The sequence below is a fragment of the Leptonychotes weddellii genome, chromosome 8 (assembly GCF_054177405.1).
Source record: "Leptonychotes weddellii isolate Sample4059 chromosome 8, ASM5417740v2, whole genome shotgun sequence".
Classification (NCBI taxonomy): domain Eukaryota; kingdom Metazoa; phylum Chordata; class Mammalia; order Carnivora; family Phocidae; genus Leptonychotes; species Leptonychotes weddellii.
Window position 1 is genome coordinate 40487381 of NC_138376.1, and position 18400 is coordinate 40505780.

At 41.7% G+C, this 18400-nt stretch overlaps 1 protein-coding gene, 2 long non-coding RNA genes and 1 pseudogene across 6 annotated transcripts in view; 3 read left to right on the forward strand and 1 right to left on the reverse strand.

Annotated features, from left to right (window-relative positions):
* Positions 1-9575, forward strand: part of FBXO9 (F-box protein 9) — a 39229-nt gene extending 29654 nt beyond the window's left edge. For all 3 annotated transcript variants that reach the window (XM_081828424.1, XM_081828422.1, XM_081828423.1), the window contains one exon: positions 8968-9575. In XM_081828424.1, coding sequence (XP_081684550.1) covers positions 8968-9076 — 109 coding nt within the window. In that variant the 3' untranslated portion in view covers positions 9077-9575. The remainder of the gene's footprint in view (positions 1-8967) is intronic.
* Positions 1-18400, forward strand: part of LOC145723015 (uncharacterized) — a 99307-nt gene that overhangs the window by 63107 nt on the left and 17800 nt on the right. The gene's annotated exons all lie outside the window — the stretch shown is intronic.
* LOC115938240 (uncharacterized) lies at positions 1072-14096 on the reverse strand. Of its 2 annotated transcripts, XR_014147722.1 has the most exons (5): positions 13615-14096; positions 13161-13284; positions 8334-8456; positions 3641-4251; positions 1072-2910 (listed from the first exon to the last, which is right to left on the reverse strand). It is a non-coding gene; the product is annotated as an uncharacterized LOC115938240 (long non-coding RNA). The 2 variants fall into 2 exon arrangements; XR_004073402.2 differs by having other exon boundaries at positions 13161-14094.
* LOC115938241 (FXYD domain-containing ion transport regulator 4 pseudogene) lies at positions 9316-10525 on the forward strand (annotated as a pseudogene).

Below are 18400 nucleotides of genomic sequence, written 5' to 3' on the forward strand. Positions count from 1 at the left end.
AGTCACTTTTAAAACATCAAATCTTTTTTCTTCTCCTGTGTTTCACTCTTACCATTTTTTTTTTTTTTTTTTACTTCTGGTTGGTTTATCCTCCAGGATTATACACCGATTTTAATACATCTATTAGGTGGTTCCTATTTAAAGCTGTTTGTGTTAGGATTTACCTGTAAGGAGTAATTAAGGAACAGAAGAATGCGTGTGAGAAAGGAACAGTACAGAAGTAGGTGAAACATCAATGTGTGTGGATAGTGAGGTTTGCTGTTTTTAGGTTTGAAAGAATATTGGTGTGTGGTCGACGCCTCTTGGTTCCAAAATAGAATCCAAAATTCTGAGAGACAGATTTTTTTTTTTTTTTAAGATTTTATTTATTTATATGACAGAGAGAGACACAGCGAGAGAGGGAACACAAGCAGGGGGAGTGGGAGAGGGAGAAGCAGGCTACCCGCCGAGCAGGGAGCCCGATGCGGGGCTCGATCCCAGGACCCTGGGATCATGACCTGAGCCGAAGGCAGATGCTTAACGACTGAGCCACCCAGGTGCCCCCTGAGAGACAGAATTTGAGATCACCTTCTATTAACCTACTTCACAGCCTTGACCACAGGGTTGAAAACCATCTGTGGCCTGTTTCCATGCTTTCCCCACTCGTGTGAAAGGTCCTGAGAACTGAGATTCTCAGCATTTTTCTTTCTTTTCATTCTTACCTAGCAGTCCTGTATCTCCTTTTTGCTTCTCTCAGTAAACTGTGCAGTGTTCTATTTTCTTCTCATAGAAAGAAACCAAACTCAGAGTAGTACCAAATAAATAGAAAGCATCATGTTTTAGGAGGAAGAAGGACATTATTATAGGTGTCATTTGTAACTGCTAATGCTCACATTGACTTCCTTACTGTATGTATAAAGTCGCTTGATTTATCCCTTTATTTATCCCTTTGGGGGACAAAACTAAAAGGCTGTAGTAGTATTACTTATCATCAGCTTCCCTTCCCTCCCCAGTGGGATGATGCTGTTGATCATGCAAATATTAAGTCACTAAATTCTATTCTAGGATTATAATTCTTCTTAAATTACATTTTAACAAGATCCTTAAAATATCTGTAGTCTTTTACTTAGAATTTCTAAGGAATCTGTTCAAAGGACATAATCAAAAATATCGCTTTTTTTTTTTTAAAGATTTTATTTGAGAGAGACAGGGAGAGAGAGAGCATGAGCAAGAGGTGGGCAGAGGGAGAGGGACAAGCAGAATCCTCTCTGAGCAGCTTATCACATTTTTAATTACCAAACAATGAAAACAACGTAAATCTCCAACAGAAAGGGAATTATTGGGGCACCTGGGTAGCTCAGTCGGTTAAGTATCAGCCTTTAGCTCAGGTCATGATCCCGGCGTCCTGGATTGAGCCCCACATCAGGCTCCTCGTTCAGTGGGGAGTCTGCTTCTCTCTCTCCCTCTGCCCCTCCTCCCACTTGTGCTCTCTCTCTCTCAAATAAATAAAATCTTTAAAAAAGAGGGGGGAGATTATTAAGGAAATTGTGGTACAGGCAGACAGTGAAATATGTAATGGCTTCTGAAGAGTATTTAATAATGTGAGGAAATGCATATGTCAGAATGCTAAATGAAAAGCAGAATTACTGATAGTATTATAATCTCAATAGAAAAGCTCGATAGACAGGTTGAGGTGCTTGGAAGAAGGTGTAGTTGACCCTTGAACAACACAGGTTTGAGCTGCATGCATCCACTTATAATGTGGATTTTTTTTATAAATACAGTACTGTAAATGTATTTTTCTTGTACTTTTAATAACTTTGTTTCTCCTCTAGCTTACTTTACTGTAAGAATACAGTAAAACATACATGTAACATACAAAATATGTGTTAATTGATTTTGTAATTGGTAAGACTTCCGGTCAACAGGTTAGTAGTAATTATGTTTCTGGGGACTCAAAAGTTATATGTGGATTTTTGACACCCCAACCCCTATGTTGTTCAAGGGTCAACTGTACCTCATATTGTTATATTAGATGATGGAATGATGAGTGATTTTTTTCTTTGTACTTTTCTCAGTTTTTCAAATTTTTTACAATATGCCTGTTAAATAACAAAAATTTTACCAAGTAAAATTTTTAAAGATCTAATTGGCTTTATTAAATGATTTGTGAATGGGGAGCCTTGAGGAGTTGTATAAAATGGAAGGTTTTTATAGAAGGAGAGCAGGGCAGGAAGGTTATTAGCAAAAGAAAAGGATTGTTTCAGGCAAGGACATTTTCTCTTAAAGGGAAAAGCAGAGGGTCTTACGCAAACTCCTCATTTTCCTTTGGGGAACGGAGAGGGTCCATGTGGCAGACTCATGGGCTCCCATCAATAAATTTCTGAGCAGTTTATTTATTTTTAAAGATTTTATTTATTTATTTGACAGAGAGCACAAGTAGGCAGAGAGGCAGGCAGAGGGGGAGGGAGAAGCAGGCTCTCCACTGAGCAGGGAGTCCGATGCGGGACTCGATCCCAGGACCCTGGGATCATGACCTGAGCTGAAGGCAGCTGCTTAACCAACTGAGCCACCCAGGCGCCCCTGACTGACCAGTTTAGACTGCATTTCTGGGGGAGGCTGAAACTGCAATTAAATTATATATTAAGCCCCGCTTTGGGAACCCATCCTGAGTGATCCCATTTTGGGGCCTGTGGTTTTCTTTTTAACAGTTCCCCCTTTTGATCAGATTGTCAGCTTAACTGAGAGATGTGATCAAAATTTAAGGCATGAGCACCAACTCTCAATTACCCTTTTGTAGTTCTCACAGCTTGTGTTGATCCTTTGTGTGGTACCCATAGGTCACGATGCTTTTCCTTCATCTGTGATACTGGTAGGTCACAGCTTCAGGTTCATGTTCCAGTCTTAGATCATTTGCTTGGTGATGAGTGGCTGTGAACATACATTTAAAGCTTTTGAGAGAATATAATGCACCAAAGAGATTACTATTACTATAGGTTATTATTATTCTTAGTATTATTCTTACTGTTAGGACAGTTCCCAATAGTTGGAGTGTACTTAGAGCCATGGTCCCCAAGACCCAACCAAACCATAGAAAGGCCCTACTGCAGGAGTCATCTTTTTAAGCCCAGTGCCTTGCTCAGTGATCTTATACAATTTTTAACTTCCCCAGCAGTGTTAGTCCAGGCACAGTAGGTGGTATTGGCCGCAACACAGATACCCACCCCCTTGCTCAGCTAAAAGATAATCAAGGACAGCTTTGGCTAGAGAGTCCAAGGATCTTTGTGGTGCTGCTTTTGCTTTAGCAGCAGATTTTGCAATAATTTTGAGAATTGATCATAGCCTCATTTATATGTATCCCTAACCAAGGAAATCGGGACCTCTGTAAAGGAGTGAATCTGAATCGTGAATGTCTTTTTTTAAATTCAACAATGTAAATTTAGGAGATTCAGCCAATGAGATCTTTTATTTTGCTTGTGAAAAGTTAGAGGCACAGTTAGATTTTCTCCTAGCCTGAAATAAAAGATTGTTTTAAATTCCAGAGGTTATACCCCTCCCACACCCACCCCCTTCACGGTGGCCTGGGAGATATGGATGAGGGTGTTATCTTTCCAGGCCAACGCCAGAGTGAAGGAAAGGAAAAGAGGAGAAAAGGGTTTACGTTTAGTGTATGGAGTCTCCATCCGTCATCTGGGGTGGAAGCAGACTACCTCGATGTCTTCTACTCGTCTTGCTCATCACTTTGACGTGGAGGTCTCCAGCATCTGTACAGGACCGGGTGGCGGGTGGAGCCTTATCTCTGTGATGTGTACCCAGGGCTTAATACTTCATAGTTCTGCAGCAGTGTCCATGGTCAGGAGCGCCTGGGAAGGTCCTTTTCCAGTGCGGCTGGAGAGTGGTTTTCCTCTGGCAACGCTCATATAGTCACCAAACTCTAGGCTGTGATGAACAGGTTTCTTTGAATTGGGATCCAGGAAAGCTTCTTGAATCGATGGGTGACAGGCTTGAGCATAAGACAGTGGAGACTTACAGTAGCTGGTCATACGAGCAGGAGACAACAAGGGACCAGAAGGTTGTGTCCTGATAGAATTCCAAGAAGTTCGTAAGGTTTTCGTCGAGGCGCGTGTGATTTGTCCAGTGAAATGGATGCCTTGATCACTGGAGAGAGTGGAAAGTATACCCCAAGTGGGGAACACATTTTTAAGTTGGTTTGTTTTGGTTGGTTTTTCCTGTGAAGGCATCAGTCTTACAGCAGGGGAAATCTCAACCCATCTAGAAATCAAACATACAAGAACAAGAACCTGTTGATCACTCATAATAGCTTAGGATAATGGCTGACTGTCTAATGTTTAATAAAGTGTTTGTAGGTAAACATAATTCAGGACAAATAAAGCTAAGCAAGACAAAAGTTTGTAAATGAGCTTTTCGGCAATATTTATGAGTATGAGCTATACTCATACTCAGTGGCAGTTGAATGAAGTCCAGCTACAAGTGTTTGAAGGATCCAGAGGGCAGAGGTTTGAGGTCTCTTGGAACAAAAATAGGTTATGGGGGTGGGGGTGGGGTATGGGGAGTGGTAGTGACCAAACAGGTCAGGCATTGCTGGTAGACTATTTTTGTAATTTTATAGAAGTCTATCAATGTCTGTTTATAATTTGAGTCTTCATCATTGTGCTGTGGTGGGTGAAGGAATGCAAAAATTAAAATGTGGGATTTGCCAGGAAGAACCGGGCCATCTAGGTTTCTATAAGCGTGTGTTCAATTTGCAGTCAGTGCTCACTCATTTCAGTGTCTTCAGTTTAGAAGCAGGCTGTTGCCATGTTACAGGGACGTCAGGGTGGCAAGTCTGGTGATGAGGGGCCATGTTTGTGGACCCAGAGTGGACTTCAGCCACTTGTGCTACACAGAAGGTTAGGTATTCACTTACAGCGAATAAGCCTCATTAGTTTAACAGGTCCTTTGGAAGTTTGTCACAATTTTTTAAAAAAGGTTTTAAAGCACTTGCCTTATAAGTAGGATTACAGATTGTTATGAAACTGCAGTCTTTTCAAAAGCAGACCAAAGTCCAAGAAAACTGTTTTTTGACAGAAAACGAAATAATTTTGCACCATCTTACTTTGATATTAAAACTCATTTTTTAAAATATATTTTAATCTTAACCTGCTTGACCACACATTAAAATTCCTTTTCAAATATTTGTTTTCTACAAACCTTTTACAACCTCTTTTCTACATCCCGATTTTGTCTTTTTTTTTTTTTTTTTTTTTTCTTTAAACAACCAGCTTCATTTTAGGACAAACTTACTCTCTATTTCTCATACCTTATTTTATGAAAAACACGTCCTGCTTTCCTGGCATACAAAGATATTAATTAGAATTCTTAACCCTTAAAAACCTTAATTTCTAGTGAAAACTAATAAGTGAGCAATTTTGAACTGTTACACTAGCATTTTTTTTAAATTGGCATATTTATGAATACATTTTAAAATTTCTAGAGCATGTGCTGTTTTACGTGTTTCAGTGTATCATTAGCATGTTTAAATACTAGTTTCTCTGTAATATGAAGACAAAAGTAGATAAATCTGTGTTTACTAATTAATGCTTTAGTACTTTATCTTATTTGGAAATGATCTAGGTATTTAATGAGTTTAACTTAATTCATCATTTAACTTAACTTAGTTTAAGGTTTTAGGTTATCAAAAAAAAAAAAAAAAGCTTGGGAAAACTAAGTAGACAAATATTGCTGAAAAGCTCATTTATAAACTTTTGTGCTGCTTAGCTTTATTTGTCCTGAATTATGTTTACCGACAAACACTTTGTTTTGTGTGGCCACATCTTAGAAGAGAGAATGTGAATTTACCTAGTAAACTCAGGTAGAATAAGTTTAATATTTAATGTTGATAACTAAAAACATGTCTTTTAATTAAACCATTAACCGTTATCTAGCTTTTATATCAATATTTTCCTGGGTCACATGCACTTAAACATTTGGGTTAGTCTCTGACTATATGATTTTCAGAATGCCCATCCTTATAGGCACTTGCCTTCAAACCCACTAAATAGAGCTCTTTTACAAATTCATTTTAGCGATACCATCAGAGGTGGGAAGTACCACATAACTATAACGCACATGTATAGACACATGTGAACAGACTGACTCAGAGACCTTATAGCTGATTTTGAAAATCCTGCCCTAAAATAAATACAGGATTTATCAAAATCAGATGTGAGTTTGTTTTTCTGGTAGGTTGAATATGTTGAGGTTACCTGGCTACATGGGTAAAGCTTTTCTTTATATACATCTTTAGAGAAGACACTTAAGGTTTGTATTTGCCCTTGGCAAGTCAAGTTTCAAATGACTTTGCCCATTTTGTTTTTTCTTGGTAAGAATCATCTCCTTAAGTTTGCATTTTAAAGAGGTGAACTAAGGAATTCCTGGAGAAGACCAGGTAGAACATTGAACATTTAGATTTAAAAAGCACAGGGAAAAATGCAAGCTCCTTCTAGAAGAAACTTGGTTTCCTAAGGCCAATAATGTACAAGCTGTCTGAGATAAACGGGACATTGGGGGATTGGTAAAGGAATAGGGGAACTTTGTTGCCTATAGAGCTGCGTTTGTGGTTTTGCAAAGATGTGTAACATAAGGACCATTGCTTTCAGTTCAATCCAAAGAATTGGACTGTAACTTAAATGGCATCAGAGGTTCTCCCCCTATCCATCTCTCGTATCCTCAGTTTGCTTCTTTCCCCCTCTGGGTACATCATTCTAACTTTACGTATTTGTGGCAGTATTGAATTGCTTCTGTTGGGTGAAAGATGGATCAGCAGGGACGGTATGGAGGATATCAACTTCCCCAAATCTAGAATCACTCACAGTGATGGCCAAAAGAAAGAACCAACAACCTGCATGTCCCAAGCAGGCAGAAAGCCAAGCCCAGCAATGCCAAACCAGAGGAGCAGGAAGGCAGTAGGTGTCCCTGGGAGAGAAGGGATCAGTAACCAGTGGGTCTGGATTTAGAAGGGAAGGACAGTGTGATTTTATTTTCTGTGTGACTGGGCAGGCAGAGATTTGGAAGCGCGGACTCTGGTAAGAATTTTCACCTTTTGCTGGCTTCTGCCAGTTTTTCCAGGATCCCCTGGGCACGATCTGGTATCTGCCGGTTTCCCCTTGACTGTCTAAGGAATAATGTAGCAGTTTATCAGAAAATCCCTCAGCTTCGTTGACTCTGGGATGGGCTCATGGGAGGGCCCTGCTTAGAAGGTAGAGAACAGGGTGTCTGTACGGCCATTAACTTGGCAGAATTTGGCTGATGTTTAGGTAGTCTTTTAAAATTCAGATGAGAAGGAGTACCCAGTCTTACAGTCTTGTTTTAGGCACCTACCTTTTTCTCTTTTTAATTTTTCCTATTGCAATAAAATCTTTCAATGAAACGGTTTTGGAACTTTGAAACCTTTTGGAGGCATCTGCATGCCAAATGAAATGGGTATCCCATTCTGTTTAATTTGGGAACTCGTGCTTTCAGGTCTACTTCTTAAATGATCTTATCTAACTGGAACGTTCCCCATAATGGCCACTGTATTTCTAGGTCGTGATTCCTCTGAGGGCTGGCAGCACGTCGGTAGGTCCCTAGTCACAGAGTTAACCCACATCAGCCTTCTTTTGGGGCACCCAGCCTGGTGGTTACCAAGCTAAGTGCCTCAGGACACAAAACAAGCTTAGGAAGATTTTGTCGTTTTTGCTAGATATCTAAAACTTCTGGGACTGTAGTAGTTCTTAGACATAAAATAAGCAGGTGTGCCAGAAGGTGGCATGCTTGACCCCTCAGAACTTAGGGATCTTCTGAGCTGAATGAATACCTGAAAGGGATGTGCCATGGGGCTGGGGATTGAGTGTGTTTTACAGTGTACCTCGGTGCCTGGAAAGTTTCTTGAGATTGGTGGGTGACCTAGTGCCAGGCTAACCTATTTCACAACTAACTTATCCCATCCCAGGAGTCTTCCTGAGGTGGTGAGCACTTCTAACAGCCTTTAAATGCTCGACCCATCCCCACCAATTCTTGCAGCTTTTTGGTCTCCAAGATCCCCACTAGCGACAGGCTTTACACAAAACCAGACAGACAGACCTGTGCCCTTGGGTGTTTTGGCAGCATTGCATCTTGGCCATAGGAGGGCCCTGTGCACACCACCACCAATTCCCGCAGCGCATGGCTTTCCACCAGGGACTGTGGTCTGTGGGGCTGGGCTCCAGGCATAAGCACCTGCCAGCTCAAGCCGTCCTGCCCTGTACGGGAACGCCATTTAGATGGGAGTTTGAACGTCAGCGACGACAAAACACTCGTAACTGAGAGGAACTTACCCACGACCCTCGAGATGGTGAGAAAGACAGTGAGCTCAGAAGGTTCACAGGGACCACGCCTATGTTCTCATCGCCCCAGATGCTGCCGGAAGTTCCCTTTGGATCCTTTTGCTGCCACCGAATCTGTTAAATGACAAAAATTCAACCAAGTAAATTTTAATTGTCTAACTGGCTTTAGTAAACAAGTCCTGAATTGCGCAGCATCCCATCTAACGGGTAGAGGGGAGCTCGGAGGAGTTGAACAAAATGGAAGGGTTTTATAGCAGGAGGGTAGGGGCAGGAAGGGTTGTTCCAGGAAGTGCTGCTTTCCCTGAGAGGGAAGAGCAGGGAGTCATACCATGCAGGCTACCTCATCTTCCTTTGGGGGGTGGAGGGGGCCCATCAGAAGATTTCTGACTGACTTGAAACTGCATTTAGATTGGGTATTAGGCCCTGGTTTGGGAATTCGGTGTAAGTGACACTATTCTGGGCCTGTGGTTTTCTCTTATCATGCCTCTATCATTTTGAATTTACGGAGATGAATTCAAAAATAAAAAAGACTAAAGTGTAAGATAAACCCTCCCCTCTAAATATGTAAGGATTTTAAATGAGTTGAAATGTCCTTGTAACTGGTAATTTTGTGCTTTCTTTCCAGATCAACTGGTGAGACTGCAGTTACTGCTTTTGAGATTGACAAGATGTACACCCCTTTGTTCTTCGCCAGAGTGAGAAGCTACACTGCTTTCTCAGAGAGGCCTCTGTAGGGCCTCACATCCAGTCGTCTGTCACTGTTGCATGAGTAAAAGTATATAGAGCAAAAGAGCACCTAAGTTATAAATGTACATATATATATATATGGAATTGGAACTTATTTTACATTGTTAGAGTTCTTTTAAGAAGAGTATAAATTGATTATTTTTTTTATTTAAAAGGGATAGTTGATACTTGGGGTATTTTGTTTTGAAATTAAGAAGTTGAGATTACAAGTTGTTTAAGCACATTTATGTTGTGAAAAACCTTCAAATGAGCTTTAAATCATGTCCTTTTTCAAGAGGATTTCTGAGCAGATTTCTGTCACATAAGTCTCCTTCCACCTGATCATCCCAATATTTACTTGCTTCAGGGGAGGGCGCCACTGGATCAGCATTTCTTTCACGCATGACATAGTGTCTTTGCACTAAAGGCTCAAAATGTGAAAACTTGTTCTGAATTTGTTTGAAACTGTTTGACCGATAAAAATAATAAACATTTCTTTCAAGAAGATATCTTTGGGTGGCCTTTTTTAAACGTCAGCGTCATAAACAGCCCTAGGGTAGCCAGCAAAGGCTTGGGAGGCTGCCTCCTTCCACCTGTGGTCTCTGCAGCCACAGACTGTAGGTCTCCAAGCCCAACAGAGAGCCCTTCAGCCAACTCAGCTGGGCATCTCTGTTACTGAAAGAACACCGCAGGTGATCGTGTCAACCCAGGCCCAACTCCGTCCAGAATTAAAACGGGGAGAGTGCCTCCCTGGGGATGCTGCCATTGCTTTGTGGTCCCAGAGTTGGTGGCTGGCAGACCTCTACCAGAGTCAGCTCTGTTCTCGGCGGTTCAGACCCAGCTAGGGTTGAAGGCGCACACACTTTCAGAAATCAACGTCTGCGGCCCAGCCCCAGCAGCCTCTCCAGATCTGCACCCGGCTCTCAGCCCTGCTCTGCAGCTGTATCTTGAAGACAGTGACCCGAGGCCTTCCCCTCACACTGGCAGGCCTGCCTGCCTTGGAAGCCAATGACCTGGTTGATAAAGACAGTCCCTCCTACCACGACTGGGAAAGCCTGCGGCTGGGCGGGATGATTTTCGGAGGGCTCCTGTGCATCGCTGGAATCTTGATAGCCCTGAGTGGAAGATGCAACTGCAAGTCGCATCAAGCACAGCCCCATGCCTGAGAAGGCCATTCCGCTCATCACTCCAGGCTCTGCCAGTCCCTGCTGAGCACAGGACCAGTGTCGTGGCACTCGTGGTACCAGCTCCCATGCTGGTCTCCCTCCACCTGGGGGCCTTACCCTCCACGATGGCTTCTCTCCCCCAGGGTGGGCCCTTAGGCTCCCTTCTGATCAGGAGGCTGTCCGAAGCTTATTTCTAAATTAAACTGTCCCATCCCTCAAAAAAAAAAAAAAAAAGAAATCAGCATCTGCAGCCACAGATGCTTTCAAATTCATGTTGACATTAAAAGATGCTTCCCAGGGCACCTGGGTGGCTCAGTCGTTAAGCGTCTGCCTTCGGCTCAGGTCATGATCTCAGAGTCCTGGGATCGAGGCCCGCATCGGGCTCCTCGCTCTGCGGGAGGCCTACTTCTCCCTCTCCCACTTCCCCCTGCTTGTGTTCCCTCTCGCTGTGTCTATCTCTGTCAAATGAATAAATAAAAAAAAAAAAACCTTTAAAAAAAAAAAAAAAAAAAAGATGCTTCCCAAGTTCTTGCAATTCGATGTGGGACAGGTCTTTTAAAAAGCTAATGCATGTGGGCGCCTGGATGGCTCAGTCGTTAAACGTCTGCCTTCGGCTTGGGTCATGATCCCGGGGTCCTAGGATCAGGTCCCACATCGGGCTCCCTGCTCGGCGGGAAGCCTGCTTGTGTTCCTAGTCTCGTGATCTCTCTCTCTGTCAAATAAAAATAAATCTTAAAAAAAAAAAAAACTAATGCATATTATGTTAAAGGTGAAAACCAAACATCCAGAGTGTGCGTGAAAAGAAGAGAGTACTACTTAGAGTTGGCTTTTTGTAGTAATCTGAGAAACGGCGTCTCCCTCAAGTTAGAAAAGAGGGAGAAAAGCAAAATGCCTAAGATAAGGCAGCTCTTCATGATGTGACCAGTAGTTTTGGTATGCAAGTTAAAAGGACATCTGATTAGGACCTCGTCAAATATAGCTTGGAAAGTATATTCCTAAGGAGAGTGGGAGTCAAAGATTCTCTGTTGTTTTGCCACCATGCCTGGATTAGTCAAGAGCTGCTGCAGCCAGCCAGTGGATACCAAGTTCAAAGCTTTCCTTGTGCCCACTAAAGCAACTCTTATGTATTTAGCTTGAAGCTGAAAATAGTATTTTCTCAAATTATATTTTCTGTACATTCAGATTATTTTAAATATTTATTTTAGAGAAAGAGTGCGGGGAGGGGAGGGGCAGAGGGAGAGAGTGAGTCTCAGGCAGACTCAGAGCTGAGTGCAGAGCCCGATGCGGAGCTCCATCTCATGACCCTGGTCATGGCCTGAGCCGAAACCAAGTCAGACGCTTAACCGACTGCACCACGCAGGAGCCTGACCCAGTACACTCAGATTGTTAATACAAAAGCAACATACATTTATTGTGAGAATATTAGAATATACAGAGAATCAAAAAACATCTGAAGATACACCCAAAGATAACTAACCAGAAGGAATTTTTGCCATGTAGCCTTTTTCGCCTGTTCTCTGCAAATCCTGCTGCAGAAGTCTTTTAACTTCAGTAATGTTCTTCCTTTGCCCTATCTGGACATTACAGAAACCTGCAAATACTATGGGAAGCTGACAATCAATAGGTACAGTCACTCCTAAAAAAATCAAACATTTTTCAGAAGTTGCATTTTAGCTCCTGCTTGAGGTGCTCAGATGTCCTCACGGGGAATCTGGCCTAAGCACTAACTGTGGAGTCGGCTCTTCCTGTGGTGTTTCCTCCACAGCCCCCTTCTCACACCTTAGTGGAGGGCAAGATAGGAGGGCTTGGGGCTGTTGGGGGCTCTCCCTCCCTGAGACTATACAGCCGGATACGGTGAGAACCAGCACTAACACTCCACCTACTTTGCCAGCACCCCCATGTGCCACCCCCAAATTCCCCTGCAAACCTGTATCATCTAACACTCTTGCCGCAGCAGGTGTCCCCTGCCGAAAGCAGCTTCTGCCCCAGCACACCCTGTAAGCAGCTCTGGCAGGGGCTGGCACCATGCCAAAGTGACTCCTGCTCCCCACACCCCCACACCCCCCCGTGCAGTTCCAGAGGCAGAGCCTTTTAGCTGGCTGTGCAGGGAAAAAGCCCCGCTGCTTGGTGCACCCAAAACTGTGACAGAAAGATTAATTTAGTCTGACTGCCAGCCCTGCCCATCAGCGAAAGCCTCTGTGGACCACAGGGAGAAAGCCCTGCCCTTCGGAGGGCCCACAACTAGAGCAGAAAGGCTGACTTAGACACCTAGTCTGACTGCTGATCCCATCCACCTACAAGCCCCAGACTGGTATGAGGCCCCTCAACAGCCCAGGGACCAAACCCTGTGCCGTGTGCCTGCAGCAGGCGAAGTGGGTCACTGCTGCTGACTAGGGGAAGGCAAACACAGCTCAGCCACACAGCAGAGCACATGTAGTGCATCCATGGGGACACTCCTGGAGCACCTGGTTCTCGTGCCCAGGGGGCACTGCATTCCAGGACACCACAGGACGCAAGGCTACAACTTTCAACACCAGGAGATGTAGCTGACCTCCTTAATCCATAGAAACAAACACAGAGACTAAGACAAAATGAGGACACAGAAGAATATGTCTCAAATGAAAGAGAAGAAAAATCACAGCAAAAGAGCTAAATGAAACAGAGAAGCGCTATGCCTGATAAAAATTCAAAGTAATGGGGGCACCTGGGTGGCTCAGTCAGCTAAGTGTCTGCCTTTGGCTCAGGTCATGATCTCCGGGTCCTGGGATCGAGCCCTGCATTGGGCTTCCTGCTCAGCAGGGAGTCTGCTTCTCTCTCTCTCTCTCTCTCTCTCTCTCTCCCTCTGCCCCTCCCCACTGCTTGTTCTCTCTCTCTCTCTCAAAACAAAAACAACAAAAAAATTCAAAGTAATGACAAAGATACTCACTAGACTTGAGAAAAGAGTGGATAGGGGTGCCTAGGTGGCTCAGTTGGCTAAGCGTCCAACTCTTGATCTCAGCTCAGTTCTTGATCTCAGGGTCATGAGTTGGGCTCCATGCCAGGCCTGGAGTCTACTTAAAAAAGAAAGAGTAGATAAACTCACTAAGAACTTAAAGAGGAAATACAAAAAAGAACCAGAGATGAAGCATTCAATAACTGAAATAAAAATTACTCTAGAGGAAAAGGGCAGCAGATTAGAGGATGCAGAAGAACAAACAGATCAGTGATCCAGAAGACGGTGAGGAAAGCAACCAAGCTGAATAGAAAAAAAATAAATAAAAAATGAGTATAGGTTAAGGGAACTCACCAACATCATCAACCCTAATAACATTTGCATTATAGGGATCCCAGAAGGAGAAGAATGAGAGAAGGGGGCAGAAAATTTACTTGAAGAGAGGCACCTGAGTGGCTCAGTTGGTTAAACGTCTGCCTTCAGCTCAGGTCATGATCCTGGAGTCCTGGGATCAAGCCCTGTGTTGAGCTCACTGCTCAGCAGGGAGCCTCCTTCACCCCCTCTGCCCCTCCTCACCACTTGTGCTCTCTCTCTCTCTCAAAAAAAAAAAAAAATCTTTAGATAATTTACTCAAAGAAATAATAGCTGAAAACCTCCCTAAATGTGGGGAAGGAGACAGACATCCAGGTCCAGGAATCAGAGAGCCCCACACAAGATGAACCCAGGAGGTCCACACCAACACACATAATAATTTAAATGGCAAAAAGTAATGATAAAGAGAGAATTTCAAAAGCAGCAAGAAAAAAAAAATGTTATATACAAGAGAAACCCCATAAAGCTATCAGCTGTTTTTTTTGTTGTTGTTTTTTTTTTTTTAGCCGAAACTTTTAATATGTCATGCTGATCCCTTCTGGCCTACAAAGCCCTGAAAGGAGAAAAAAACCTATAACCAAGAATACTCTATCCAGCAGGTCATCACTTAGAATAGGAGAGATAAAGAACTTCCCAGACAAACAAAAGCTAAAGGAATACATCATCACTAAAACATCCTGATAAGAAACATTAAAGGGAATTCTTTGACTGGAAAGAAAAGGCCATAACTAGAAGAAAATTTGAAAGGAAAACATTTCACTGGTAACAAGCATATAGTTGCAGATAAATCACTTATAAAGCCAGTATGGATGTTAAAACAAAAAGTAGTAAAATCAATTATTTCTACAAAATTCATTCAAGGGATACACAAAATAAAAATGCAGAATATGATATCATAAGCATAGAAAGTGGAGGGGGGGATAAAAATTTAGTACTTTTAGAATGTGCTTGAACTTAAGTGACCATCAACTTAATATATAATTGCTGGACACATGAGACATTATATGAATGAAATGATAACCACAAAGCAAACCATGTAATAATGGATACACACACACAAAAGAGAAAGGAATGCAAGCATAACATTAAAGAAAGCCATCAAACTACAAGGAAAGAGAGCAAGAGAAGAAGAAAGGAACAGAAAATACCTACAAAAATAACCAACACAATGAACAAAACAGCAATAAGTACATACTTATCAATAATTACATGTAAAAGGACTAAGTGCTCCAATGAAAAGGCATAGGGTGACTGAATGGATTAAAAAAAAAAAAAGACCAGGGATGCCTGGGTGGCTCAGTCGGTTAAGCATCTGCCTTTGGCTCAGGTCATGATCCCAGGGTCCTGAGATAGAGTTCCGCGTCTGGCTCCTTGCTCAGCGGGGAGCCTGCTTCTCCCTCTGCCTGCTGATCCCCCTGCTTGTGTGCTCTCTCTCCCACTCTGTCAAATAAATAAATAAAATCTTAAAAAAAAAAAGACCCATATATATGTTGCCTATAAGAGATTCACTTCAGAACTAAAGACACATAGAGACAAAGAGAATGCATGGAAAGAGATATAGCATGCAAATGGAAGTGGATGGGTGGCAGGAGTCAATGTAGCAATACTTAGATCAGACAAAATTACTTTGAAACAAAAACTGTAACAAGAGACAAATAAGGGCATTATTACATAATGATAAAGAGATCAGTTCAGGGGTGCCTGGGTGGCTCAGTAGTTGGGCATCTGCCTTTGGCTCGGGTCATGATCCCAGGGTCCTGGGATTGAGCCCCGCATCAGGCTCCCTGCTCCACGGGAAGCCTGCTTCTCCCTCTCCCACTCCCCTTGCTTGTATTCCCTCTCTCGCTGTGTCTCTGTCAAAAAAATAAATAAAATCTTAAAAAAAAAAGAGATCAGTTCAACAAGAAGGTATAACAATTGTAAATCTCTATGCCCCCAACATTGGAGCACCTAAGTACCTAAAAGAAATGTTAACAGACATAAGGGAGAAACTGACAGTAATACAATAATAGTAGGGGACTATAACACTCCACTCACTTCAATGGATAGATCATCCAGACAGAAAATCAGTAAGGAAACTGTCTTTGAAAGGCACATTAGACCAGAAGGCCTAAACAGAGATATATACAGAACATTCCATCTAAACCCAGTAGAATACACATTCTTTTCAAGTGCACATGAAACATTCTCCAGGGTAGGTCACATGTTGGGCCACAAAGCAAGTCTAAATAAACTTAAGAAGATTAAAATCCTATGCATCTTTTCAGACAGCATAATGAATCACAAGAAAAAAAAAAGCACAAATACATGGAGGCTAAACAACATGCTACTAAACAGCCAATGGTCAATGAAGAAATCAAAGAGGAAATTTAAAAATAGCTGGTGAAAAAGGAAAATGAAAACACAACAGTCCAAAATCGTTGGGACACAGTGAAATCAGTTCTAAAAGGAAAATTTATACTGATACAGGCCTACCTCAGGAAACAAGAAAAATCTCAATCTAACCTCACACCTAAAGGAATGAGAAAAGGGAGAACAAACAAAACCCAAAGTTAGTAGAAGGAAAGAAATAATAAAGATCACAGCTGAAACACAGGAAATAGAGACAAGCAAATAAACACAAAACCAAAAGAAATGATCAACGAAACCAAGAGCCAGCTCTTTGAAAAGATAAACAAAATTGATAAACCTTTAGCCAAATTCATCAAAAAAAAAAAAAAAAAAGGGAGAGGACACAAATAAAATCAGAAATGAAAGGGGAGGTAACAACTGACACCACAGAAATACAAAGAATTAAGAGACTACTCTGAAAAATTATATGCTAACAAACTGGACATCCTAGAAGAAATGGATAAATTCCCAGAAACATACAATCTCCCAAAACCGAATTAGGAAGAAACAGAAAATCTGAACAGACTGGTTACTAGTAATGAAATTGAATTAGTTATCAAAAACGCCCAACAACAACAAAAAATCCAGGACCAAATGGATCCACAGGTGAATTCTACTAAACATTTAAAGGAGAGTTAATATATATTCTCCTCAAACTATTACACACACACACACACACACAATAGAAGGAAAGCTTCCAAATACATTCTATGAAGCCAGCATTACTCTGATACCAAAGCCAAAGACACTAAAAAAATAGAAAACTACAAACCAATATCCCTGATGAACATAGATGCAAAAATCCTCAGCAAAATATTAACAAACCACATTCAACAATATATTAAAAGGGTATTTTTCACCACGATCAAGTGGAATTTATTCTGGGGATGCAAAGATAGTTCAATTTTCAAATCAATCAACATGATACAACACACCAAGAGAACCAAGGATGAAAATCCTATGATCATCTCAATAGATACAGAAAAAGCACTTGACAAAATTCAACATCTGCTCATGATAAAAGCTCTCAACAAAGTAAGTTTAGAAGGAACACACCTCAACATAATAAAGGCCACATATAACAAACCCACAGCTAACATCATACTCAATGGTGAAAACTTAGAGCTTTTCCTCTAAGATCAGGAACAAGACAAGGATGTTCACCCTCACTAATTTTATCTGATATAGTACTCAAAGTCCAAGCTATGGCAATCAGACAAGAAAAAGAAATAAGAGGCATTCAAACTGGCAAGGAAGAAGTATAACTGTCACTATTTGCAGATGACATGATACTAATATACAGAAAATCTAGACTCCACCAGAAAACTATTAGAATAAATGAATTCAGGGGCGCCTGGGTGGCTCATTCATTAAGTGTCTGCCTTCAGTTCAGGTCATGATCTCAGGGTCCTGGGATTGAGCTCCGCATTGGGCTCCCTGTTTGGCGGGAGGCCTGCTTCTCCCTCTCCCATTCCCCCTGCTTGTGTTCCCTCTCTCTTTGTCTCTCTCTCTATCAAATAAATAAATAAAATCTTTTTTTTTTTTAAAGATTTTATTTATTTATTTGAGAGAGAATGAGATAGAGCATGAGAGGGAGGAAGGTCAGAGGGAGAAGCAGACTCCCTGCCGAGCAGGGAGCCCGAAGAGGGACTCGATCCTGGGACTCCAGGATCATGACCTGAGCCGAAGGCAGTCGCTTAACCAACTGAGCCACCCAGGCGCCCAGTAAATAAAATCTTTAAAAAAAAAAAAAAGAATAAATGAATTCAATAAACTTGCAGGATACAAAATTAAAACACAGAAATTGGTTGTGTTTTCATACACTAATAATGAAGTAGCAGAAGTAGAAATTATGAAAACAATTTCATTTACATTTGTACCCCAAACAAGAAAATATCTAGGAATAAACTTAACCAAGAAGGTAAAAGACCTGTACTCTGAAAACCATAAAGCCCTGATGAAAGAAACTGAAGACGATATAAACAAATGGAAAGATATCCCATGCTAATGGATTGGAAGAATTAATATTGTCAAAATGTCCATGCCACCCAAAGCAATCTACAGATTCAATGCAATCCTGATCAAAATACCAACAGCATTTTTCACAGAACCAAAGCAAATAGTCCTAAAATTCACATGGAACCACAAAAAAACCCAAATAGCAAAAGCGATCTTGAGAAAAGAGAACAAAGCTGAAAGTTTCACAACTCCAGATTTCAAGATATACTACAAAGCTGTAGTGACCACAAAATATTGTACCAGCACAAAAGCAGACACATAGACCAGTGAAACAGAATAGAGAGCCCCCCCCCACACAAAAATGCTTTATGGTCAATGAATCTCGAGAAAGGAGGCAAGAATACACAATGGGGAAAAGACGGTCTTTTGAATAAATGGTGCTGGGAAACCTGGACAGCTACATGCAAAAGAATGAACCTGGACCACTTTTTCACAGCACACACAAAAATAAA